Source organism: Herpailurus yagouaroundi, unplaced genomic scaffold, assembly GCF_014898765.1.
Source record: "Herpailurus yagouaroundi ecotype Mexico unplaced genomic scaffold, PumYag 191, whole genome shotgun sequence".
In the NCBI taxonomy this organism is placed as follows: Eukaryota; Metazoa; Chordata; class Mammalia; order Carnivora; family Felidae; genus Herpailurus; species Herpailurus yagouaroundi.
The window spans coordinates 13,035,581-13,062,675 of NW_024412422.1; the positions used below are offsets into that span (position 1 = coordinate 13,035,581).

A 27,095-nucleotide genomic window follows, 5' to 3' on the forward strand; every position below is an offset into this window, starting at 1 on the left:
TGTGAGTTCAAGTCCCACATTATGTGTGGAGATTACATTATGTGTGGAACATATATATATATATATATATATATATATATATATTCTCTCTCTCTCTCTCTCTCTCTGTCTCTCTCTCAAACACTTAGTGAACCAACTCACACTATTTGGGCCTTGGAGGCCAACCCGTTGGTTTAGAGCCGCAGGACTAAAGGTAATTGTCTTGCCAGTAGGTCTGACTCCTGGGGGCAGGAGGGAAAACAAGGAAAATTTGCAGCCAGGCCATATGAAGTATGTCCAACCATGTCTTCCTGGTGTGGCTCTAGCGTCCTGCCTCTGTTTCCCCATTCCTTATCTCTTGGCTCCCTTCTTGTTGTGGAATAAAAAGAGGTAACCGGTTTAGGTTCTCCTAGATCGTGGCAGCTTTCTAAAACAAAGGATCTGCTGGCTGTCTGAGGCCACTGCAGGTAAAAAGAACCAGAACGACAGGAATGGGGGAGGAGCAGACTGTTCTCTCAGCCTGTCTCCTCTGCGTCCTCTATTCAACACTCACTTACAAACATTTGAAGGTAAACAAGCTTCAGCCCACATCCTCTAAGAATCCTTAGTGCATGGGACACACAGGTAAATACGCATTTATAATACATGTGGAAAGTACAGTAAACATCAACCCTAGCTTTGGGGTGGGTCACAGAAGGATTTCCAAGGGAGGTAGTGTTTGAGTTGGATCTTGAAGGAGGAGTTGGAATCAGCCTGGCCTGACATGGTGTTCCAGAGGAGGGTGCTAAGACCCAGTGCTGAGAGAGACTGAGCAATAAATGTGTCAGAAACTGCTAGATGTTGAGTGTGGCTGGAAAATAAGTGGGGTGTGTGTGTGTGTGTGTGTGCGTGTGTGTGTGTGTATCCAAAGGCAAGCAGGGGTTAGAAGGGTCATGAAAGCCGAGAGAAGAGCACTGGAAGCTTTTAAGTAGCTGAACGACAGTGTTATTCTTAGGGTAGGGTTCTTCTGGTTGTTACGTGGAGAATGGATCTAAGGGGCAACCTAGAAGCTGAGAGCAGGTCAGAGGCCGCTGTGATCCGGCAAGAGATTGGGGTATTGGGATGTGGGTGAAGGAGGAGTTAACGGATGGATTTGAGAGCTATGAAGGCAGTAGAAGGTACTGGATCTAGGTTTATTATAATGATAATATGGACAATAACATCATACAGTGACTTAAACAATAGCTCTGGTTTCGACAACAACAACAAAAATAGCTCTGGTTTCAGATGAGTGGAAATCTTCCCACACAGGCAGCACAAGAGGCATGGGTAGGAATCTCCACTCTGCCCTTTTTATTTGGAAAAATTTCAGACCTCAGGAATTCCAAGATAGTTTCTGCCAACACCCATATATCCTTCACTTACCTGTTGTTACATTTTGCCTTTCCCTTAATCTCTTTCTCTCCCTCTCTATTCTCCAACACCCCCCCCCCCATGCCTTTAATATTTAGGCGTGTTTATGTACAGCTTTTTTTCTAAACCACTTACAAGTTAGTTGTAGAAATTATGATACCATATCTCTAAATACTTCAGCACTCACCTCCTTGAATAAGAGGATTCTCTTAGATAATTAGAATACCAATACCTGTAAAAAAATTTAAAAAAAAATTTTAATGTTGAGTATTTGAGAAAGAGAGCAAAGGAGGGAGGGGCAAAGAGAGAGGGAGACACAGAATCTGAATCAGCTTCCAGGCTCTGAGCTGTCAGCACAGAGCTTGATGCGGGGCTCAAACCATGAAATCATGACCTGTCGGGGCGCCTGGGTGGCTCAGTCGGTTAAGCGGCCGACTTCGGCTCAGGTCATGATCTCGCGGTCCATGAGTTCGAGCCCCGAGTCGGGCTCTGTGCTGACGGCTCAGAGCCTGGAGCCTGTTTTGGATTCTGTGTCTCCCTCTCTCTGACCCTCCCCTGTTCATGCTCTGTCTCTCTCTGTCTCAAAAATAAATAAACGTTAAAAAAAAAATTAAAAAAAAAAAAAAAAGAAAGAAATCATGACCTGAGCCGAAGTCAGATGCTTAACCGACTGAGCCACCCAGGTGCCCCTTTAAAAATTTTTTTAAAAAAATGTTTATTCATTTTTGAGAGAGACAGAGACAGAGCAGCAGCGGGAGAAGGGCAGAGAGAGAGAGGGAGACACAGAATCCGAAGCAGGCTCCAGGCTCTGAGCCATCAGCACAGAGCCCAACACAGGGCTCAAACCCATGAACTGGGAGATCATGACCTGAGATGAACTCAAGACGCTTAACCAACTGAGCCACCCAGGTGCCCCTAGAACACCAGTATTTTAGCAAGAGAAATAGAACATTGATGCAATACTATAATCTAATATAAAGTTCATATTAAAATTTTCAAGTTTTCCCAATAATATCTTTTAAAGCTGCTGCTTAGTATTTAAAAAAAAATCTCATATCCAGTTGGAGATTGTGCATTGTATTTAGTTATCAGGCCTCTCTTTTCTTCCTTCCTTCCTTTCTTTTTTTTTTTTTTTTTTTTTTTTTTTTTTTTTTTTTTTTTTTTTTGGTGGGAGGGGTCAGGGTTAGAAATGTTAGTTTACTTATTTATTTATTTAAATGTTTATTTTTGAAGGAGAGAGAGACAGAACATGAGCAGGGGAGGGACAAAGAGAGAGGGAGACACAGAATCCGAAGCAGGCTCCAGGCTCCGAGCTGTCAGCACAGAGCCCCACGTGGGGCTCGAACTCACGAACCACGAGATCCTGACCTGAGCTGAAGTAGGACACTTAACTGATTGAGCCACCCAGGTGCCCCGAAATGTTAGTTTATTTAAAGAAGATAATTGAACACAATAAAGGAGTCCAAATGCAATCAATCCTACTTTTTTCTCTATAAAGATTATTTTTGTAACTTTTTATTTTGAAAGAATTTCAAAGTTACAGAAAAGTTGCAAAGATGGTAAGAAGGATGTTGGTATGTGTTTTACTCAGAATCACCAGTTATTTACTTTATCACATTTACCTTACGATTCTCTTGTCTACAAATATATGTTTGTACTTTTTTTGTGAACAATTTGAAAGTAAATTGCCTCTCTTGCCCCTAAATACCACGGGGTACAATTTCTAAGGACATTGTCTTATGTAACCACAGTACTAGTACCAAAATCAGGAAATTTCACATTGATACTATACTATCCATATTTAAACATCTCTAATTGTTGCAAGAATGCCCTTTATAGTTTTTTTTTTTTTTTAAGAGAACTGGGATCCAATCCAGGATCACACATTGAATTTAATTATTGTGTCTGTTTAAACTCCAAGATTGCTTAGCTTGTGTATGTGTATTTCACAACATTGACCTTTTTTGAAGAGTTCAGGCCACTTGTTTTGAAGAATGTTCTTTAATTTGGATTTGTGTTTATTGGCCAGGATTAGATTCAGGGGAACATGTTTGAATGCTACATAAGTAATGGTATGGCCTTTTGAGTGCAAAATATTAGGGGGCACATGTTTAGATGTTAAGTTTTATCATTTGGGTAAGCCAGGTTGAAAATTTGGAAGTTTATTCTGCTGTTTGGACAAGTTGGTTATTGAAAGGGTTTTCTCAGTTGTCAAATGAGGACAATAATGACCCAGGTTTCACAAGGTTGTTGAATTGATACATGTAAAGCACTTAGAACAGTGCCTGGCACATTGTAAGTATTTGATAAATTATTATTATCATCACTATTTTTATCAAAGTTTATAGAAGCCTTTTTAAAATTCTTAAAAAAATGTGTATTTATTTTTGAGAGACAGAGAGCGCGCGCGTGCGTGCATGAGTGGGGGAGGGGCAGAGGGAGAGAGGGAAACACAGAATCGGAAGCAGGCTCCAGGCTTTGAGCTGCCAGCACAGAGCCCAATGCGGGGCTCAAACTCACAGGCTGTGAGATCATGATCTGAGCCGAAGTCAGAGGCTTAACTGACTGAGCCACCCATGCACCCCAATAGAGGCCTTAATATGTAAGAGGTACTGAGTTGTAACTCAATTCTTTACTTTTCTAGCTCCTGGGACAGTGTATGGCATATAGATGACATTTAATAAATATTTGTTGGCAAATGGCAGCTCTCTGAGATATATTACCGTCACTATGCAACCATTTTAGAGATGAGCAAACAGGTTCAGAGCAGTGAAGTAATTTACCTAAGGTCATGCACATTACAGTGAGTGGCAAGAACCGGATGTGAACCTAAGCTTGTAGGGTTTGTAAAATGTGGGATAAGGTGGGGAACAGTTGGCTGGCTCAGCTGGTGGAGTGTGCAACTCTTGATCTCGGGGTGGCAAATTTGAGCCCTACATTGGATGTAGAGATTACTTAAAAATAAAATCTTTTTTCCTTTTTTTTTTTTTTATTAAAGTTTATTTTGAGAGGGGCACCTAGGTGGCTCAGTGGGTTGGGCGACTGACTTCAGCTCAGGTCATGATCTCACAGTCTGTGAGTTTGAGCCCCGCCACTGGACTCTGTGCTGACAGCTCAGAGCCTGGAACCTGCTTCAGATTCTGTGTCTCCCTCTCTCTCTGCCCCTCCCCTGCTTATGCTCTGTCCTTCTCTGTCTCAAAAAAAAAAAAAAAAAAAAAATTTAAAAAGCTTCTTTTGAGACAGAGAGCGCATGTGCACCACCGGGGGAGGGGCAGAGGGAGGGAGAGATTCCCAAGCAGGTTCCATGCTGTCATTGCAGAGCCCCACGTGGGGCTTGAACTCAGTGAGATCATGCCCTGAACCGAAATCAAGAGTCAGACGCTAAACCGATTGAGCCACCCAGGCACCCCCAAAATAAAATCTTTTTTTAAAATGGGGGATAAAGCTTGAAGGTGTTTTGCAAAAGCTCAGGGCTGGGTAGATGTGAAGAGCTGAACTGAAGATAGCCTTGTACAGTGCTCTAGCACAAACACGTGGTAGGCACTCAATAGATGTCTGTTGAATGAATGTAGAAAGCAAATGGGTCACCTAGAAAGAGATCATCCTGTTCCGGCTGGTGACAGCGCGTGTGAATGACCTGGAATCCTTTTCTCCCCGTAGTGGTCCTTGCTAGTCACCAGACCAATTTTTTTTTCCAGAAGGGTGTGGCTTCCGGCGACCCCGCCCTCCCGCAAACCACGCCCCTTGCCCATCCTCGCGCTTGCTGATGTCCGAGGAAGTTTGGCCCGCGGGCGGATCCGTAGCCGTAGTCCCCTCAGGCGTCCGCAGCCAGGAAGCCGGGAAGCCTGGAGTCCAGGATACCGCGCGGAGGTCCAGGATGTCGGAGGAGCAAACCGGGCAGAGCGAAGGCTCCTCTCAGGCTGGTGGAGTGACTGTCAGCGACATCCAGGAGCTGATACGGCGCAAGGAGGAGATCGAGGCGCAGATCAAAGCCAATTATGACGTGCTGGAGAGCGTGAGTGTGGGCTCGGGGTTCCCTGGCGGGAGTAGGAGGAGCCCGGGGCCTCTTGACCTGGCACCCGGTTCTGGGAGGACTGGGAGGCAGGGGAGGCCTGTGCTTGAGCTCTCAACTGTGTGTCTCTCCCTCCCTGGGAAGCCCAAGGCGCGGCAACTGCGGCCTCTGTCGGCAGGAGGCAAGTAATATTAGCAATGAAGAATAATCGGTGTTGGTGCCGTAGCATGGGTTTATGGAGCGCTTACCGTGTGCCGGGCGCTGTTTTAATTGCTTTACGTTGATGAGCTCATTTAACCGTCACAGCAACCTTTTGAGGCTGTTACTCTACCCATTTTAGCGATGAGGAAACAGAGGCGTTACTTAAACGTGCCTCGGGTCACAGAGCTAATACATTTTCAGATGTCACCAGCATCGTCAGTCCTTGTTGACCGTGTACCAGAAGATCTGTGCTTTGCTAACCCGCTCACGTCAGAGCTTCCTAAGCTTTCGTGTGTTTGGCAAGCACTGGGGATCTTGTTAAAATTTCAGTTTCTGATGAGCTCGGGAGTGCAGGTGCAGATGCTGTGTTTCTAGCAAATTCCCAGCGCTGCTGATGCTGCTGGTCTAAAGACCGAGCTTTGAGTGACAGGTAAGGCTCTTTATCATTATTGTATAGGGAGGGAACTGAGGCCCAGGGTGAGGCAAACCCTAGTCTAGGGTCATGTAGCTGGGAAGTGGCAGTGGTGGGTCTAGTTCCCTGGTCGTCTGGCTACCAAACTGATAGTTTTTCTTATGTCACTTAGTGTAAAGCCACAAATCAATTTGCAGAGGAAGAATAAAAGACATCTTATGTAGGGTGGATGGAATGCATTTTAGGTGATGGGAGTAAGATAGAGGCATCATACGGAGGCCAGGGTACCATTTTATTGGTGCTGATTGTATGCCTGAAGAGTGTTGGTTTATGTGTGTGTTAGATCATGAAATCCACACAACCACCCTGTGAAGTTAGGATGTTACCCTGACGCTCAGAAAGGGGAAGTCACTTACTTAAAGTCTCAAAGTGAGATTCAGATATCAAGCCTGTTCAATCCAGAACTTGTGTTTTCAACATTATGCTAACAGTTTCCCAAACTTTAGTTACTTTCTACCTCAAGCAGATGCTGTATCCATATACCTCCTATACTGTTGTTCCCTTGGTATTTTTCTTTAAGTTGATCCACTTTTTTACTTGATTTAGTTTAAATGAAAAATTTATAGCTCTACAGCATATGGGGGAAAATGGGATTTTTTTCCCTTTAATATAAAATAAAAATACGTATCGGTGCTATAATATGTTCATTCCTTGTCATTAGCTACCATCACTGGCTAAAAGCTTGAAGCTTGAAGCCCTGCTCTATGTTTGTTTTCAAAAAGAGACAGCAAAAACTATAAATCTCTTAGAATAAAGCCTAGGAATAAACTTTTGTGACCTTGGATCAGGCAAAGCTTTCTCAGATGTGATGCCAAAAGCACCAGCAACAAAAGAAAAAGTAGATAAATTGGACTTTATCAGGATTTAAAATGTGTGTTTCCAAAGACACAGTCAAGAAAGGGAAAAGGCAGTTCACCAAATGGGAGAAAATATTTGCAGTTACCTAACATGGGATCCAGAAAATATGAAGAACTCTTCCAACTCAATACTAAAAAGACAATAACTTGATTAAAAAATCAGCCAAAGGGGGCACCTGGGTGGCTCAGTCGGTTAAGCATCCAACTTTGGCTCAGGTCATGATCTCACAGTTTGTGGTTTCAAGCCCCATATCGGGCTCTGTGCTGACAGCTCAGAGCCTGGAGCCTGCTTTGGATTCTGTCTGTCTGTCTGTCTGTCTGTCTCTCTCTCTCTCTCTCTCTCTCTCTCTGCCCCGCCCTAGCTCGTGCTCTGTCTCTCTGTCTCTGAAAAATAAGTAAAAAACATTAAAAAAAAAAATTGGCCAAAGACCTTAACAGACTCCTCACCACAGAAGATCTACAGATGGCAAAGAAGCATATAGAAAGATGCATCACGTCCTAAGTCATCAGAGAATACAAATTAAAACACCCGCGAGGTGCTACTATGTACTGTGTATGTGTCAGAATTTCCACCTTCAGACGCTGGTGAGGGTGTGGAGGAACTCTCATCCCGTGCTGATAGGGATGCAAAAGTAGGGCAGTTTCTTACAAAGCTCCACATTCTCTTACCACCCATCCAGCAGTTGTGCTCCATCCTGTTTACCCAAAGGGGTTGAAAACATGTTGACACGAAAACTTTCCTGATGTTCATAGCTGCTTTTTTCACCGTTGCCAAAACTTGAAGCAACCAAGAGGTGTTGTTGTTTTTTAAGTTTATTTATTTATTTTGAGAGAGAGAGTGAGTGAGCACAAGTGGAGGAGGGGCAGAGAACGTAGAGAAAGAGAGAGAATCCCAAGCAGGCTCCATGCTGTCAGCACAGAGCCTGACGCAGGGTTTGATCCCACCAACCTCAAGATCATGACCTGAGCCAAAACCAAGAGTTGGATGCTTCACCGACTGAGCCACCCAGGGGTCCCAACCAAGAGGTCTTTACATAGGTGAATAGGTAAATAAATTGTGGTATCTCAAAACAATGGAATGTTACTAAGTGCTAAAACTAAATAAGCTAGCAAGATCTGAAAAGATGTGTAGGAACCCTAATTGCATATTACCGACTGAAAGAAGCCGGTCTGAAAAGACTACATCTGTAGGATTCCAACCAGAATCTGGAAAAAGCAAAACTGTGGAGACAGTAAAAAGATCAGGGGTTGCCAGGGATCAGGGGTAGTGGTGGGGATGAATAGGTGGAAGACAGAGGATTTTTAGGGCAGTGAAAATACCCTGTGTAACACTGTGATGATGGGTACATTCATTAAACATTGGTCCAAACTCATAGAATGTAAGACACTAAGAGTGAAGGCTGAGGTAAACTATGGACTTCAGTTAATAACAGGAAACAGTAGGTGTAACCCAGTGGCTTCCAGATAGAGAAGTGAATGGAATCTTTCGTCCTGCACATATGTATCCTGGGCACCTTTTCTGCTGCTGCCATAATTACAGCTGTGACTTGTTACTTTTATGCGTATTAATTTCCTAGGGCTGCAGTAACAAATTACCACAAACAGGGTGACTTAAAATGACACATTTAGCCTTTCACAGTTGTGGAGGCCAGAAGTCTGAAATCAAGATGTCAGCAGGGTTGGTTTCTTCTGGGGGCTCGGAGGGAGGATCTGTTCCATGTCATGTCCCTGTCCTACTTCCTGGTGGCTGCCGGCCGTCCCTGGCTTACAGTTGGATAACGCCAGTCTCTGCCCCTGGTCACACGATCCCCTGTCCTGGATCTCCCTTCCTTTTCTACAGGGATACCTGTCATTGGATTTGGAGCCCACCCTGAATCTAAGACAGTCTCATCTCAAGAGCCTTAATTACATCTCCAAATCCTTTTTCCAAATAAAGTCACATATACAGGTTCTGGGGGTTTAGGAGTTGGGGCATATCTTTTGGGGGCCACTATTCACCCCACTGTGGGTGCGCCTAGCACTGTGCTAAGCTGTCCACACAGGTCAACTCATTAATTCTCATCGCGAGTGGGAAGGGAGGTGAGTGCCATTATTCCCATTTGATAATCGAGGAGGCTGAGGCTTGGAGAGGAGTCTTAACCAAGGGCACCCAGATTGTACACGGCAAAACTGGGATTCAGATCAAAGTCTGACTGGGACACCTGAGTGGCTCAGTCGTTTAAGCATCTGACTTCAGCTCAGGTCATGCTCTCACGGTTTGTGGGTTCGAGCCCCACATCAGGCTCTGTGCTGACAGCTCAGAGCCTGGAGCCTGCTTTGGATTCTGTCTCCCTCTCTCTCTGCCCCTCTCCGACTCACACTCTGTCTCTGTCTCTCTCAAAAATAAATAAACATTAAAAAAAAAAAAGTAAAAAAAATCAAAGTCTGACTGCAAAATCTCTACCCTCTATCACACAACACGACACTTTGCATTGCCTTTGTGCGCTATGCTCTGATTTATGCAGGAAAAGTCTTTAAAATGTTAAAATGTATTGTTTTGAATAGGGAATATACGTCCATTGTCAAAACTCAGAGTCTACCAAAGGGTATAAAATGAAAAGTCCCTCTTCCCTCCCTGTCCCCCAGCCACCCACCCAATTCCTTTCCCTAGAGGCAATTGATGTCAGTGTGTCCTTGAGGGATGAAAAACCTTTTGAAATCCCTTTCAGATCTCTTTTTACTTTCAGAAAGAACCGAGGGCCTGCCACAGCTGGATGTCCTTTGGGGTTTTCACTCCCCTCCAGCTTCCAAGGCCACCAGCCAGGTTATCAGCTGCTGTAGGAAGGAGTGTTTGGAGGAGTCAAGAGGCTGGCCTTGGGGATGAGCTGCAAAGCTTTAATCTGCACTGTTCTGACTTCAAAAGAGGAGACTGGATTCCTGCATTTCTTGTGTTATTAGAAATCAATAAAAAAATATAGTGCCCCCACCCCCCCCACCCCCCACTTTGAGGGTGGTTGAGGGAGCATGTGGGGAAAGTACGTGGCCTGTGCTAAGCGATCAGCATGTGGCGGCTTTTGTTACTGTCACCTTTATGAAGGCTGCACAGGGAAGGAGGTCTGGAGGACTTCACACCTGTGAAATCTTAACCATGTGTCTTCCCTCCAGCAAAAAGGCGTTGGCATGAGTGAGCCGCTGGTGGACTGCGAGGGGTACCCCCGCTCAGATGTGGACCTGTACCAAGTCCGGACCGCAAGGCACAACATCGTCTGTGAGTGGTGCGCGTGCAGGGCCCTTCCCGAGGCTGAAGGCACACAAGTGAAATCTCCTTCTTCCATAGTAATCTGCTTCCCCCACTTCTGCCCTGATGTGATTCTCTTACCATCCCCCCCCCCGCCCCCCATCGAGGGACTCAGAACGGAGGAAATGGTTTGGCCTCTAGGGTTCTAAATTTATGGTTTCGTTTTTCATTTCGTTTTTAAGGACTTTGCTACACTCTGGAAACTTTTTTGAAATGATAATAGAAGCCCAAGTCAAATATTGCTCACCATCCTAATCAAAGCAGTTATGTATGAGCTGGTAAGGATAGTGACCTGGCTGTGGTCACTCACACAGAAGCGCTCAGTCCCTCGGTACGGACGTTTGGAGGTCGGCAGTGCAGGGCTGGCCGCCACATCCCTGGCTCTGCCATCCTTAGGACATGTCTAGCTTTAGGGTCACCGTGTCCGTGCGCCAAGCAGGAAGGGAGGGAAGGAAGAAAGTAAGGAGGACGAAAGGTCCTTAGCCAGCCAGCACCCTCCCCTCAAAGATCTGTCCTGGGGGCCCACCCCCACCTTGCTGCAGTGACTTCTGTTTCGCCTCCTAGGCCCCTCTGCCGGCAAGACATGTTGGGGGATGTACCCCACGGTGGGCATCTCACGATCCTAAATAAAATCATGTATTTGTTCGTGGTTGAGGAACAAGTGGAGAGAAGTGTTTGGATAGTGTATCAGTTCTCTGTTTTCTGCTGGAATAAATTCTCAGACTTAGTGGCTTCAAATGGCACAGATTTACTCTTACAATAATAAGGTGTCCAAATGGGTGTCACTGGTCTAAGGTGGAGGTGTTGGCAGGGCTGTGTTCCTTCTGGAGGCTCTTGGGAAGAGCCCATTTCCTTGTCTTCTCCAGCTTCTGGAGGTGCCTGTGTCCTGTGGCTCATAGCTCCTTCCATCGTCAAAGCCAGCAAGGTCATCCCCCAGCTTCTGGTCCCACCGTCCCACCTCCTCCTGTCACTCTCTGCCTTCCTCTTTCACTTATGACCCTCGTGGTCACACTGGGCCCCCCATCTGGGTAGTCCAGGATGATCTCCCCATTCAGTGTCCTGAACTTAACCACCTCTGGAAAAAGCCCCCTTGGGCACGGAAAGTAACATATTGGGCAGCTTCTGGGGACAAGGACGAGAGCACCTTTGGGGGCCGTTATTCACCCCGTCACAGGCGGGCAACCAGCAGCCTCTGCCACAAAGTCCTTTTAGAGGGGAACTTGTCGTGCACATTTTTCACTCAGGGACCTCTGTTTTATGTGCGTGAACCTCAACTCCGTCCTCAGCACGTCGTGGTATAAAGCTGAGCTGCTCACTGGGGTCGCAAGTAACCGCAGGAGACACCGCTCAAGGTGCCGACCATTCCTCAAAGCTGCAGTGTGATCCCAGAACAGCTTCTTAGAGTGTCACTTTGCCTCGAAGATTTGGGGGAAAGAAGCACGCCATCTTTGTATTGAAACAAAGGGAAGAGGGGCGCCTGGGTGGCGCAGTCGGTTAAGCGTCCGACTTCAGCCAGGTCACGATCTCGCGGTCCGTGAGTTCGAGCCCCGCGTCAGGCTCTGGGCTGATGGCTCAGAGCCTGGAGCCTGTTTCCGATTCTGTGTCTCCCTCTCTCTGCCCCTCCCCCGTTCATGCTCTCTCTCTGTCCCAAAAATAAATAAACGTTGAAAAAAAAAATTAAAAAAAAAAAAACAAAGGGAAGATACAGGATAGGGAAAAGCCGTATTAAGACGATCAGACTGAGGGAAATTTGGGGCTTTTGGCTAAACCCTCAGACTCCCCAGGGATGTGACCTGCTTTCCTCGGCACTTAGGATTCTGGGGGAAATTTGAGAAGCGGAGCCTGTGGTGTGAGAGAGGGCACTGACTTATTTGTTTCCGGGTGGTTACCCGGATGTTCCAACACCATTTATTAAATAGCCTATTCTTTCTCCATTCATTTGAAATGCTAGCAGTATTACATAGAGAATTTGTAGACATATTTAGGTCTCAAGTTTTTTGCACTGTTCTGTTGATAAATCTCTTTGCTAATATCACACTGTCTTTTTAAGTTTATTTCTTTAGTAATCTCTACACCCAACTTGGGGCTTGAACTCATGACTCTGAGATCAAGAGTCACATGCTCTTCTGACTGAGCCAGCCAAGCACCCCGGTGTCACACTGTCTTAATGACTTTATTGTATTTAAGAATCTGCTTGTGGGGCGCCTGGGTGGCTCAGTTGGTTAAGCGTCAGACTTCGGCTCAGGTCATGATCTCGCAGTTCATGAGTTCAAACCCTGTGTTGGGCTCTGTGCTGACAGCACAGAGCCTGGAGCCTACTTCAGATTCTGTGTCTCCCTCTTTCTCTGTCCCTCCCTTGCTTGCACTCTGTCTCTCAAAAACTGAATAAACATTAAAAAAAAAAAAAAAAAAGGAATCTGGTTGAGCAATGCTGATCAATCTTTTGAAAAATTATTCTCAGAAGTTTCTTGTTTTGTGTGTGTGTGTGTGTGTGTGTGTGTGTGTGTGTGTGTGTGTGTAAACTCTAAACTCTATACCCAACATGGGGCTTGAACTCACAACCCTGAGATCAGGTCACATGCTCCACCAACTGAATCAGTCATGTGCTCCTCTTGTATTTTTAAAAATGGATTTGGGGAGAGGAGGTGGGGGCTGTATGTACGGCTTAGTCGGTTAAGTGTCGGACTCTTGATTTTGGCTCAAGTCATGATCTCATGGTTTGTGAGATAAAGTCCCGAGAAGGGCTCTGCCCTGACAGCGTGGAGCCTGCTTGGGATTCTCCCTTTCACTCTCTCTCTGCACCTTCCCTGCTCATGCATGCTTGCCCTCTCTCTCTTTCTCTAAATGAACATTAAAAAAAAGAAAAAAGAAAAATGGATTCTATTTTTTAGAACAGTTTTAGATTTACAGAAAGATTGGAAACATATTAACAGAGAGGTCCCATGCAGTCCCCAGCTTTCCCTATTACTAACATCTTAGTATACTGAGTTTGTTATAGTTGCAAATTTATTTTTTTGAACTAGGCCTTGGAAACATTTTGTCCAAGAGAATAACTTTTTTTGGAATTCTGATTAGAATTGCAATAGATTATAAGTGAAGTTATCCATTCCATCACCGGCAGCTATATATGGAGTACTTACCGTGTGCCAGGCACTGCTGAAGGTTCTGGGGGTCCTTGTGGAGCTTACTGTCCAGGGGGTCTTTTCTAGTCAGACAGTGACCACATATTATATGTTGACACTGTTTTAAGTCCCTGCCCACATATATGTCTCTACTTATTCAAATCTGGCTTCTTTTCTTGTGTCTGCTCCTGTGGGTTGGGTCCCAGAGTCCCATTATGCCTGAGGGCCTCCCCTTCCCTCGAAGTGACGGAGGCAGAGGAACCAGGTCAGGTGGCCATGTGTGCTTCCAGTCGAGGGCATCTGGAAAGTCTGAAAGTCCGTGACCCACAGATGCTGGACGTGGATTGGTGGGCAGTGCTGGTTGGCGGCTCTGGCCTCTGAAACTCCTCAAAGGGAACCTTGGGAGTGAGCTGGCTTGAATGAAGGAAATAGAGGAAATTGTTTTTAGGTTTAGAAAGTTATCAAAATGCTGCCAACCAGGCCAGTGCTGCACTGGCCTGCTGCGGTGACTCACTCACTGGCATCGTGGTTCACAACATCTTTTTTTTTTTTTTTTTTTTTTGGTAATCTCTACAGCCAACATGGGGCTTGAATTCACAACCCCAGAGATCAAGAGCCTCTTCTGACTGAACCAGCCAGGTGCCCTATTTTGCAACATTTTGAATTAGCCATCAGTACTGAAAAAAATCAGAGGGTTTTACCCCACGGTTCCTCATGTCCAGCTTTTGTCCTGTTAGGTCTCAGACCGAACATCACTTGCCGTGTATTAGTAGACTTAGGCATCATTTTTCGTTCCGGAGGAATTAGGTGGGAAGTAAAGCGGGATGATTCCTCTGCTCACCTTTCAAGTCTCAGTTGAAACGGCGCTGCCTTGGGGAAGTCTCCCCTCATCTCCTAGACTAAAAAGGTCAGGTCCTGGCTGGCCAGCCCTCATCACAGTCATCAGATGTGACTGTAATTTACTTGTTCTGTGGCTGCCTCCCTTGCTAGACTGAGCTTCGTGAGGGTGGTCCCCTGTCTCGGCCACACGTTTGTCCTCAGCCCCTAGTCCAGTGTCTGGCATGTAGGAGGTGCTTGTTGAATATTCAGGGAATGAATGTGGGAGTCTCATGTCCTCCGCCGTCTTCCTTGTCCCCTGATACGGCATTCTCCTCCCAGGCCTGCAGAATGATCACAAGGCGGTCATGAAGCAGGTGGAGGAAGCCCTGCACCAGCTGCATGCTCGGGACAAGGAGAAGCAGGCCCGGGACATGGCTGAGGCCCACAAAGAGGCCATGAGCCGCAACCTGGACCAGAGCGAGGGCCTCAGCCCCCCTCAGGCCTTCGCCAAAGTGAACAGCATCAGCCCTGGCTCCCCGGCCAGCATCGCGGTAAGCCAGAACCCGGCCACGGAAATCCATAGCCAGAGAGCGCCGTGGGTCAGGTAGCCTTGGGGTGGGGGTGCGGGCCGGGTGGGACTGTGGACACAGACTCGTCATCTCTCCATGCTGCGGCTTCACTTTACCCACTCACTTGGCAAGCACTGGCCAAGGCCTGGGGGCCCGGCCCTGTGCTGGGGCCAGGGTTTCGAGAGGAGTCAGTCCCAGCTTCCCACCAGACTGGTCAGGGAGAGGCCTGGGACACAAGGCAGAAGGTGATAAATATTGCTAGAGAGGGAAAGAGGATCTCTTGTTGGGCGTATTTTAGCTGGGCTGTGAGTAATAGACACGAGAATGACAACGGTAGCCACCATTTACTGAATCCTTGCTGGGCACTGGCTGTCCTGCCGAATGAGTTACAGATCTTACCTGGTGTATTTTTGAAAGTTTTAAATAGCTTTACTGGGATACAGTTCACACACTGTAAAATTTACTCACTTAAAGTATATGATTTCCCGGGGCACCTGGGTGGCTTAGTCGGTTAAACGTCCGACTGTGGCTTAGCTCATGATCTTGCACTTTGTGAGTTCAAGCCCCACATCAGGCTCTGTGATGACAGCTCAGAGCCTGGATCCTGCTTCAGATTCTGTGTCTCCCTCTCTCCATGCCCCTCCTCCGCTTGTATTCTCTCTCAAAAATAAATAAACTTAAAAAAGTATGCAATTCCATGGCTTTTAGTGTATTCACAGAGCTATGTATCTATCACTGCAATCAATTTTAGAATATTTTCATTATTCTAGAAAGAAACCCTGTACCCCCTAGCCCCATCTCCCCTAGCCCCTTGGAACCACAAGTCTGCTTTCTGTCTCTATGAACTTGCCTATTTTGAATACTTTATGTAAATGGAATCATATAATGTATGATGCTTTATGATTGGCTTTGTCCACTTAGTATCATGTTTTCAAGGTTCATCCCTGATGGAACATGTATCCCTATTTGTTTCCTTTTTTATTTATTTATTAAAAATTTTTTAATGTTTATTTGTTTTTGAGAGAGACAGCATGAGCAGGGGAGGGGCAGAGAGAGAGGAAGACACAGACTCCGAAGCAGGTTCCAGGCTCTGAGCTGCCAGCACAGACCCCGATGTGGGCTCAAACCCACAAACTGAGATCACGACCTGAGCAAAGTCAGATGTTCAACCAACTGAGCCCCCCGGGCACCCCCTTCTTTCCTTTTTATGGCTGATTAATATTCTATTGTATGGCTGCATCACATTGTTTTTATCCATTCACCAGTTAACATTTGTTTTTTTTTTTTTTCCATTTTTTTGGCAATTATTAAGAATGCTACTCTGAACATCATGTTCAAGTTTTCATGTGGTTGCATATTTAATCTTTAATCCCACAGCCACCTCCTGGGATAGGCAGTAATCTTTACCCCCATTTTGCCCGTGAAAAAAAGCCCCTGAGCTCTGAAGTAACTTGTGCCGGGACACATTGCTCCTCAGTTATGGAGCCGGGTCCTGGAGCCAGGGCCTGCCAACCATCTTTAATGGTCACAAGACGTTAAGTTACACAGAAGCTTCGTTGTACTCATTACTCTGTCCACAGCATCGAGCACAGGCTGTAGTTGGCCCGCGACAAATATAAGTTGAAGGAGTGAATGAATCCTGATCTGTGTTCTTGGAATGAAAGGGTCACACTAGCCCTGGGTCAGCCTTGCGCCTGTGGCTGCTTGTCTGGGGACCTTTAGGGCAAACTGGTCTAAATTCTGACCCCTGAACAAAATAAGCTCAGATTGCTCTGCCTCTTCTTGCCCCTGAACCTGGGTCGGGACCCCAGAAGGCAGCGTTTGGTTTTTCCCCTCATTCTTGAAGGCCTGTACAACCCCAGCTTTTATCAGATATTGGGCAGATGTGGCCCCCTTTCACTAGATCTGTCCCAGAAGGAACCTGCAGGGGGAGGTGGCCCAGTTATCCACCAGCCTCTCCCGTGTGCAGTAGCTAAACCCCTGACCTCTTTGCTTTGTGCCTGCCATTCTCCCCTGTAGAAAACACGTTCTTGGCCTGGATGTTAAAGTTGGATGTGGAAGGGCAAAGAAACCAGAAGCACATTTAACCTCTACCCTCGTTTTCTATTTTCTCTTCTCTGTCTAGGGTCTGCAAGTGGATGATGAGATTGTGGAGTTTGGCTCTGTGAACACCCAAAACTTCCAGTCTCTGCATAACATTGGCAACGTGGTACAACACAGTGAGGGGGTGAGTTGGAAGTCACATCCGGTCAGTAACCCTGGAATCGCTAGGGCCAGGAATCGTCGCTGGGGTCTTTACTGCCTTCAGAGAGATGTTGCTCAGGCCCAGCGCCTTTGCACTTGCTGGAGTGTTTTTTTCTCCCTTAGGCCCATCCCTCATCTTGTACAGATGACACCTGTATAAGACCTTTGCAGCCACCCTATGTAAATACCCCTTCCTCCTTCCTATCCCTGCTTTCATTCAGCAGTGTTTCTTGGAAGTCTTTTCATTTCCACACACCTTGCTGTTTTACACTGTTGCACAGCAGTCCGTTGTGTGAGTGGACTCCAGTTTGTCCACCCCCTGCCTTATCAGTGGACGTTTTGGTGATTGCCGGTTTTTTTACCAGCACGAACGGTCATACATTCTTGTTCATGTGCTATTTCTTGACATTGATACCGGAAAGTACTTACAGGCTCTCAGTGTATTATACACAGTTACAGTAGATAATGTGAAGAAGTTTTACTAATTTGTACCCTGATCAGCAGTGCCTGAGAGCATCACGTCATCAACAGAACTCTCTATTACTTTTAACGTTTTTGCGAAAGTGGCATCTTATTTTCATTTGTATTTTCCTGGTTACCAGTGAGGTTGAGTGTCCTTATTTTCTACGTGAATTAATGGTCATATTTTGATTTCTGTGGATTGTTTATATATTTTTTTCTCACTGGGGTATTTGTCCCTTTAAAAAAGTGATTTGTAGGAATTTTTTTTTTTAAATTTTTTTTTTAACGTTTATTTATTTTTGAGATAGAGACAGAGCATGAACGGGGGAGGGTCAGAGAGAGAGCGAGACACAGAATCTGAAACAGGCTCCGGGCTCTGAGCAGTCAGCACAGAGCCCGACGCGGGGCTCGAACTCATGGACAGTGAGATCGTGACCTGAGCCGAAGTCGGATGCTTAACCAACTGAGCCACCCAGGCGCCCCAGGAATTTTTTTAACATAACAGATATTAAACCTTTGCCTGTTTTCACATTACATATGTTTCTCCTGTTAGCTCCTGGTCTTTTAACTTAGTTTATGGTGATTTTGATTACTGGAAAGTGTTTTTTTTCTTTAATTTACAGGGGTAAATTAAACAGGGTTTGTGTTTTCTGTACTTGCTCAGTGACCACTTGTCTAGTTTGTTAGCTTTTCATTTTGGTGCCGTCTCTTTCCGTACCGTCTCCTTCCGTTCTATTTGTCCTGTGGTCGTGTCCCTCTGCTGTCCCTTTGCTGTCCTGTCTTGCCAGTGAGGCTCCTGGAAGTGGTGCAGGTGTAGTTTCATTCTGTTATGTTTATCCAGAGTCTCTCTTGATCTTTCACTCCTTTTCCCTGGAGTTTCCTCGTGTTATGGTTTACTCATGTCTCTTGCACACCTTGGTGCACATACTTCAAAACTGGCAGGTGTCTGGGATCATTGTTACTGGTTTGTTTTGTAAATACGCCTTTTTTTTTTTTCTCGAAGAGGTAATACATAACCTGAGTTTAAGGCAGAACCAAAGAACACATGATGGAGAATCTCCCTCTCCTCCGGAAGTAGCCACTTTCCAGCTGTGTGTCCTTCCAGGGTCAGTCTGTTCATATACCAGCATATAGAGCTCCTGGTTATCTTGATTAAGGTGTAATTTACCTACAGCCAAATTTACCCTTTTCATTGTGCGGTGCTGTGAGTTTTGACACACGTACCTAGTTTGGTAACTGCCGCCGTAATGAAGATACAGAGCAATTCTGTCATCCTCCCCGAAACGGCACCATGTCCTTTGGTGACGAACCCCTCCCCCAGCCCCCACCCCACGCAACCGCTCAGCTGTGCTCCAGCCCTGTAGTTTCACCCTTTCTAGAATGGCTTGTCAATGGAACTGCCCAGTATATAGGGCCCTTTAAGTCTGGCTTCTTCTCACTCTGCATCATGCGTCTGTGATTCATTCATTCATACGTCGTCGTGCGTGCGTGTAGTCACTCCTGTTTGTTGCTCAGTAGTGCTGCACCGTGTAGGTGAACGCCAGATTGCCTACCCATTTACCAGTGAGGGACATTTAGGTTGTTTCCAATTTTGGTGATTAGTGATAACAGCTACTGGTTTTGAGTCTGTCTTTTCTAGTTAAATATATTCTTAAGCTCTTCATAGATCTGTGAGCCCCCCCCCCTTTTTTCTTCTTTACTGAGGTATGATCGACATATAACATTATATTAGTTTTGGGTATACAGTGTAATGATTCCATTTTTGTATATGTTTCAAAATGATCATCATAAGTGTAGTTAACATCCATCACCATAGTTATATATTTTTTTCTTGTGATGAGAACTTTTAAGATTTACTCTCATAGCAACTTTCAAATATGCTATACAACATTACTATGTACTGTAATGCACAGCATGGTGACTATAGTTAATAACGCTATAAATCCTTCCTTACAAAAGTAGTCATTGAACATTTTTAAGCGACAGAACCTTTTCTTCAAATGAAATTTCTCGGGGAATTCCAATATATCAAATAGATAAAAAACGCTGAGCTGCTGGGGTTGGAACACCTCACCCCCCTCAGGGCCCTGGATCCTCCTGGAACCAGAATCCCAACTTGAGAATCAAGGGTCCACTCTGTGTCCGTAGAAAAATGATGAAGAAACCAAAAAAACACTATATTCTGTTATTAGACATTTAGGTGGTTTCCAATTTTAGGGAAACCTAGAAATGAACACTCTTGTAGACCAATCTCTATCTCTGTTTCTTTTGATAACTTCCTAAAGCTGCCTTTCTGGATCAAATGCATGTATTTTCAAAGGAAAACAAATCTGAAATTAAAAAAAAAAAGTCATCTTTAGTATAAACAACGTTTATTTTATTGAGCTGTGGAAAGGAATGGAGTGCTGGCCTGCTGTAATATGGATGAACCTTGAAAGGATTTGTGGTAAGTGAAAGAAGCCAGGCACAGAGGGCTGCGTATCTGAGAATTCCATTTATGTGAAGTGTCCGGAACAGGCAGATGGACGGAGACAGGAAGCCGGTTGGTGGTTGCCAGAGGCTGAGTGGAGGAGGGCATCGGGAGAGACTGCTAATAGGTACTGGGGTCCTTTTGAGGGATGAAAATGTCTTGGAATTGATAGTGGGAGTGGTTGTACGAATCTCTGAATATACTAAAATGCACTGTATTGTATACTTTGAAATGCATTTTATGGTATATGAATTATATCTCACATAAATAAAAATAATGCACTTAAAAAAATTTTTTTTAAAGTTTATTTATTTTTGACAAAGAGAGCGAGTGTGAGCTAGGGAGGGGCGGAGAGAGAGGGAGACACGAATGTGAAGCAGGCTCCAGGCGCCAAACTGTCAGCACCGAGCCCGACGTGGGGCCTGAACCCACGAACCGTGAGATCATGACCTGGGCCAAAGTCGGACGCTTAACCGACTGAGCCACCCAGGCGCCCCCAAAATAATGCACTTTTAATGCAAAAGGTTTTGAGGAAAGGATAAAAGTCCTGAGTCTCTCCCTCCCGAGGACCCTCCCTGCTCTGTTTGAGTGCTGGACAAGGTGCGGGTGCTAAAGCGGGAACAACAAAGGTAAACAGAAGGCCCTTGCCTCGGGGACGCTTTGGTGGGAGAGACCGGCATTAATCCAAGGTAATTCTATACTGTCATGAGTATTATGAAGGAAAAGATTGAGGAGGCTAGGAGAGCAACGACGGGGGTTGGGATAAGGTTCCCGAGGACGTGACCTGTGAGTGTTAGAAGTTGTTCAAGGCTGGAGACTGGCGGGGAGAGGAGTTTTCCAGCAGGGTCATGGCCCTGAGGTGGGAGGGCTGGAGGAGATGGTTGGAGACCAGAGCAAGGGGGAGAGAGGAAGGGAGGAGGAGGCAGGTCTGGGAGGTTGGCAGGGGCCAGAATGCATGAGGCCCTGTGGTCCCTAGTCAAGATGTAGTTCTTTTTTCCTGAGGAGCAGTAGAGAGCCATACGCACACTTGCAAGCTGAGAGGAACAGATGTAAGCAGCTTTGTGTCTTGGAAAGATTTCTCCAGATGCTAGGTAGGGAGCTGATTGGAGGGCTGACAGTCTTAGCAGCCTGGTCAAGAGGTGATGGTGGCTTTGGTGAATGGGCTGGAGGTGGAAGGAAGTGGACAAATCTAGGAGACCTTTAGGATGGAAGTACATAGGCTTTAATATGACACCTAGCCCATGTCAAGGATGACCTCTGGGTTTCTAGTTTGTCTAGGGGTATTGTTTCTAGAACCAAAGCACTCAGTGTATCTCTCATATATTTCCTAAGTGCGAATGAATATGTCCATAGTGATTGCTTTTTGAAAAAGAAGACGGGCACCTGGGTGGCTCAGTCGGTTATGTGTCCGACTTCGGTTCAGGTCATGATCCGATTCGGTTCGGTCCAGGCACAAAGCCTGGAGCCTGCTTTGGATTCTGTGTCTCCCTCTCTCTGCCCCTCTCCTTCCCCTCCCCTCTCAAAAATAAACATGAAAAAAAGATTTAGAAAAAGAAGACAAACAAGACCTACCGTACATACTGTTCTGGATTTCCCCCTACCCTTTGAGGGGATTTCCGTGTGGGCACGTACCTACCTTCACCATATTCCATTGCTTGGTCTACCACCTTTTATTTGACCATCCCTCCACACAGAACATTTAGGTTGTTCCCAGGGTTTGACCATCAGCAACAATGGTGTCGTGAATATTCTTGTCTTGTGGGAGGGTTTCTGTCCGAGAGATTTCTAGAAGTGGAATTACTGGGTCAAAGGCAATGCCCATTTATAGATTTCATAGATGTCACAGTGTCCTCCAAAAAGCTTGGATTAGTTCACATTTTCTTGAATAGTGTATGTGAGGGCTTGCTTCTTGACCCCTCTCCCCTGTGTTATTTATTGGCAGTCTCATTCTTTGACCATCTGAGTGAAAAATGGCATCTTTTTGGTTTTTGTCTTCATGCTCTATTTTGTCACATTTCAGAGATTACATTGATAGATCTGCCCTAATTTAAAAAAATTGTGGTAAAATATACATACCATAAAATTTACCATTTTAACCATTTCTTTTTTTTTTAAATACTATTTTGGGGGAGAGTGCAAGCGGGGGAGAGACAGAGGGAGGGGGACAGAGGATCTGAAGCAGACTCTGTGCTGACAGGCTGACAGCAGTGAGCCCGATGTGGGGCTCTAACTCAGGAACCGTGAGATCATGACCTGGGCCGAAGTCGGACACTCAACCCATTTTAACCATTTCTAAGTGCGCAGCTCTCTGGCATTTAAGTACATCCGTGTTGTTCTGCAGCCATCCCCTCCATCCATCTCCAGAACTTTTTCATCTTTCCAAACTGAAACTCTATACCTGTTAAACACTAACTTTGCATTCTCCTCTCCCCAAGCCTCTGGTGATCGCTAATCTGCTTTCTGTCTCTATGCCTCTGCACCTATCAGTGGAACCAGACGATATTTCTTCTTTTGTGGCTGGTGGATTTCACTTAGCATCACGTCTTCATGGTCCACCCGTATTGTTGTGTGTGTCAGAATTTCCTTACTCTTTAAGGCTGAATGAAACTCTATTGTATGGATAGACCACATTTTCTTTATTCCTTCAACACCTGTATCTCGTGGATAAATGCCTAGTAGTGCAATTGCTGGGTCATAGGGTAGTTCTATTTTTAGTTTTTCGAGGAACCTCCATACGGTTTTCCAGAGTGGCTGCACCAGCTTGCATTCCCATGATGTAGTAATTCTACTTTCAGTTTTCTGAGGAACAGTCACCCTGTTTTCCACGGCAGCGACACCATTTTACATTCTCTTGCAGCTGTGCACACGGGTTTCAATTTTTCCACATCCTCACCAACTCTTGTCATTTTCTGGTTTTAGATAGTAGCCATCCTAATGGATGTGCAGTGACACCTCATTGTGTTTTTGATTTGCATTTGTTTAATGATTAGTGACGTGGAGCATCTTTTCATGTGCTCTTTGGCCATTTGTTTATCTTTTTTTGGAGAAATGTCTACTCAGGTTTTTTTGCTTAATTTTTAATCAGGTTGTTTGCTGTTATTGTGAGTTGTAGGAGTCCTTTGTTTATTTTGGATATTAATCCCTTATCAGATATATGATGTGCCAGTATTTTCTCCCATTCTGTGAGTTACTTTTGACTCTGTCAGTAGTGTCCTTTGATGCACACAAGTTCTAGATTTTGATGCACTTTGTTGTAATTCGTAAGTTTCCTTGGTATGCTATTTTAATTTTTCACACTAAAGTAATACATACACATAATAAAAACAAATTAATTGAATGGAAAGATATAAAAGCAAATGTCGTCTTTCACTCCAAACTCCTAGTGCTTCTTCTGCAAGTAATTACTGTTAACAGTTTTTTCGTATTATCTTCCAGAAACCTTTGTATGCATGAAGCAATCTTTATGTCCTTTTAGAACGCATATTGAGGGGCGCCTGGCTGGCTCAGTCCGTAAAGCATGTGACTCTTTGTCTCAGGGTCGTGAGTTCGAGCCCCACATTGGGAATGGAGCCTCCTTGAAAAAAATAAAAGTAAAAAAATAAAAAACATGTATTCACATGGGTTCATGTTTTGCTCATTTTGTTTTGTTTTTACCAAAACTGCTTAATTCACTCTGCTGTATTTGAATAATACCTTATTGAGGGATATTTTGGGTGTTTTCAGTTTTTGAATTTATAAACAGTCCTAGAATGAACACTTTGTTCATATATCATCTTGTACTTTTGCAAAATGTATCTTGTAGGCACCTTTTAAAGGTTTTTTTTTTCGTGGGGAGACGTGTTTGTCCAGGAAGATGGTACCAATCTGCAGCCCCATTAGCCGCCCCAAGAGCGCCATGTCCCCCACACTCTTGACAACTGCCAGGTTATACTTCATATAAGCACCTTACCAACCTGACGTGCAAAAATCAGTATCTCGGCATTTTAGTCTGAATCTCTTTGGATTCTGAACAGGTTGAATATATGAGCTTATTGTCCTTTCAGAAGCCCCTGAATGTGACCGTGATCCGCAGAGGGGAGAAACACCAGCTTAGACTTGTCCCAACCCGCTGGGCAGGAAAAGGACTGCTGGGGTAAAGTATCATTTCTGTTTATTCATAAGGCAACTGTCGGTTGTCACCTGGGTGTTTGCTGGATATAAAGCTGTGGGGAGGAGGTGGGGGCCACTGGGAAATGATGGCATTCCCCAGATTGCCTGCAGAAACTCTTGATAAATGCTTGTGGCAGGAATGAGATTGCAGATCTGGAGGCAGAGGGAACCCTGGTCTCTCTGGTTCTTTCATTAACTGGGCATTTGCTTTATTTTAATTTTTAAATATTTATGTATTTATTTTTGAGAGAGAGAGTGTGAGGAGGTGAGGGGCAGAGAGAGGGGGAGACAGAGACTCTGAAGCAGGCTCTGTGCTGTCGGTGCAGAGAACTGGGCATGTGCTTTAAAAGAATTAAAGAGGGGCGCCTGGGTGGCTCAGTCGGTTAAGCGTCCGACTTCGGCTCAGGTCATGATCTCACAGTTCGTGGGTTTGAGCCCCGCGTCGGGCTTTGTGCTAACAGCTCAGAGCCCGGAGCCTGTTTCAGATTCTGTGTCTCCCTCTCCCTATGCCCCTCCCCAACTCATGTTCTGTCTCCCTCTGTCTCAAAAATAAATAAACATTAAAAAAAAAAAATTTTTAAAATTTTTGTAATTTGTAATTTGTAATTTGTAAAAGAATTAAAGAATGTGGATGAAACACTCAGACGGCTCACTTTCTGATCTTGCTAAATGGAGTTGCCAAACTTACGTTGTTCCTTTTTCTTTTCTTCCAGCTGCAACATTATTCCTTTGCAAAGATGATTGCCTCTGGGGAACAGTAATAAGAAGACATCTTCCCTGGCCCGGGACTTGGGTCTGGTGGGGATTTCTTCCTTCTTTTCTCTCCCTGAAGCTTAAGCATCTGGAAGAGGCTGGAAGCCTGAACTTCTGGGTAGTGGAAATACTATGGCCTCCCAGTGTAATCTCTTGGGATTAAGACATTGTTAACTTGGTTTGTCGTTGGCGTCTTTCGCATATTAGGCCATGGCCCTATGCGGGAGCCATCTGGATTGTGGGCAAGTGGGCTGGAATTATTCTGGCAGGTGCCAGTATGTCTTTATTCTTTTAGGATTTTTTCCCCCAAATAAACACAGGTTTACAGTGCTGATATGACCCACGTTATCCACCCTAACTGAATTTCTTATGAGCCTCCCAAACCAAAGCTCAGACAGAAATTAGAACATTATTTTAGAAAGACAGGAGCGCCTGGCTGGCTCAGTCAGTGGAGCGTGCAGTTCTTGATTGCAGGGTTGTAGGTTCAAGCCCCACGTTGGGTATAGAGATTACTTAAAAAAAAAAAAAGAAAGTGGACAGAACAGGGGCACCTGGCTGGCTAGGTCGGTAGAACATGCGACTCTTGGTCTTGGGGTTCTGAGTTTAAGCCCCACATAGGGCACACGGCTTACTTTAAAACAAAACAAAAACCGGGGTTGGACAAAACAAACCAACAGTGGTGCTGAAGTCAAGATTAGGCCAACAGTACTTCAGGAATGTCATCCTTAGTGACTGAGGTTTCCAAACACTCAGGCTGCACCATCTGTATTTGTATTGTGGCATTGCTGCTCTGGATACAGAAATTGCATCCTTGGCAGATGGACCAGCAGTTGGACATCCGGGGCCAAAATTGCTCCCTGGAAGAACAGGGAAAGCCAGGAGGCTCCCCAGGTAGCCCACCATGGTGTCGGCTTCCTTTTCTGTAACCCACCAGAGGGCAGCAAGCTCCCTTTGTTTCTTGAATTAAAAAAAACCTTGCAAATTATCTTCTGATTTGACTTTTTATAATTGAACCTCCTGGTCATCCGCTCAGATCAAGAGTAGCTTGTAAACTGCCAAGGTGTGCTCGATGGCTAAGGGGAACCAGTGTGTGCCAATCTGACTTCTTGAATCAGCCTCCTTCCTTTTATTTTCTCTCTTCCACGTGACAGCACGGGTTTCGGTGATTCTTAGTGACCCTGTGTCTTTCTTTCTTCACCTTATCACCACGTTTATCTCCATAGTTCTTGCAGACCACTTTGTTTCAGAGGTCAGGTGTGGCCCATTCTGTTGGCATGCCTGTGTTCCTTGGGAGTGGATTTGTTTGGGTTGGATACAGAAACCAGCTTGCCTTGACAGGAGTCAGTACTGGGGCAGTACTTCGAGGCATGGATTCTCATCGCTCAACTGGAAAGCCTTCCTGTTGAGTTCTTGCCCCAAACTGTATTCTAGCTGTACCTCCACATGTGTTCCCCCCTTGTAGGCACAGAACATGCCACGCTTACCAGTGTTTGCTGTTTAAATTGTGTGTTCTGATTTCAAGTGTGTTTTCCAATCTCTTTTTATAAATCCTAGTTTATAATAAACACAGGTTGTACCATCAGTTTGATCCCCTTTTTTTTTTTTTTTTTTTTTTTGAGATGTATGCTTATTAATCAACCAGCATTGGGTGGGGCCTGGGGGTGGGGGATAGGGAGCATCATTCACACTGTCCTAAAATGAGAGCACCAAAGAGTTTTCTGCCTCAGTGCCTTTGGCTGGTTTCCTGCCAAGTCTCCTTTTAGAAACCTGAGGATGGCCACGTGTGCTGTCTCTTTGAGATTCTGAGAGTCACTTTGAAGTGATCCCAGTAGATTCAACGAAGCAGGTTTTGCAGAAACATTTTGTGATCAGAACAGCAAGATCATATAACCTATATAACGTGTAATCCCAGCCAGCTAAAACACTGCACACAACACGTAGAGAAAGTGTGGAGGGCAGATCTGTGTGCTGCGTCTGTGAAACCGAGAAATTTAGTTTGCTTTTGGCAAAGAGAATTTTGCCAAACAGCTCATACTTCTTCACTTCATCTCGTCAAGCCTTCAGAAAGTCAAAAGTGCAAGCATCCACCGCTGCAGCTTTTTAGACTTCGGCGCCTGGGGGAAAAAGTTGGGGGAGGAACAGGAGGAAAGAAACGGCCAGGAAGAAGGCCAATTTCGCTGCCCGAGTGGCGGCCGCGCCCGTTCCCCGGGGACCGCCAGGGGGCGTGCCGGCCCGCTTACGGCAGAGCCTTGGGCACGTGACCACCGTCCAGCCCTCCCGCTTTACGGCCCGTCGCCGAGGCGGCGGTTACCTTGGG

At 45.4% G+C, this 27,095-nt stretch overlaps 1 protein-coding gene and 1 long non-coding RNA gene across 2 annotated transcripts in view; one reads left to right on the top strand and one right to left on the bottom strand.

Moving 5' to 3' along the window:
* The window catches only part of LOC121010362 (uncharacterized), a 22,259-nt gene extending 17,157 nt beyond the window's left edge, over positions 1–5,102 (bottom strand). The window contains exons 1-2 of the long non-coding RNA XR_005781123.1: positions 4,960–5,102; positions 1,559–1,603 (exon numbers count right to left, since the gene is read on the bottom strand). This is a non-coding gene — a long non-coding RNA (uncharacterized LOC121010362). The remainder of the gene's footprint in view (positions 1–1,558; positions 1,604–4,959) is intronic.
* A 57-nt stretch (positions 5,103–5,159) lies between these two features.
* On the top strand, positions 5,160–25,117 carry PSMD9 (proteasome 26S subunit, non-ATPase 9). Its single transcript, XM_040443933.1, has 6 exons — positions 5,160–5,386; positions 10,058–10,160; positions 14,471–14,682; positions 16,826–16,927; positions 23,920–24,008; positions 24,739–25,117. The coding sequence occupies exons 1-6, from the start codon at positions 5,249–5,251 to the stop codon at positions 24,764–24,766; spliced, it is 672 nt and encodes a 223-aa protein (XP_040299867.1). The 5' UTR covers positions 5,160–5,248; the 3' UTR covers positions 24,767–25,117.
* The last annotated feature ends 1,978 nt before the right edge of the window (positions 25,118–27,095 follow it).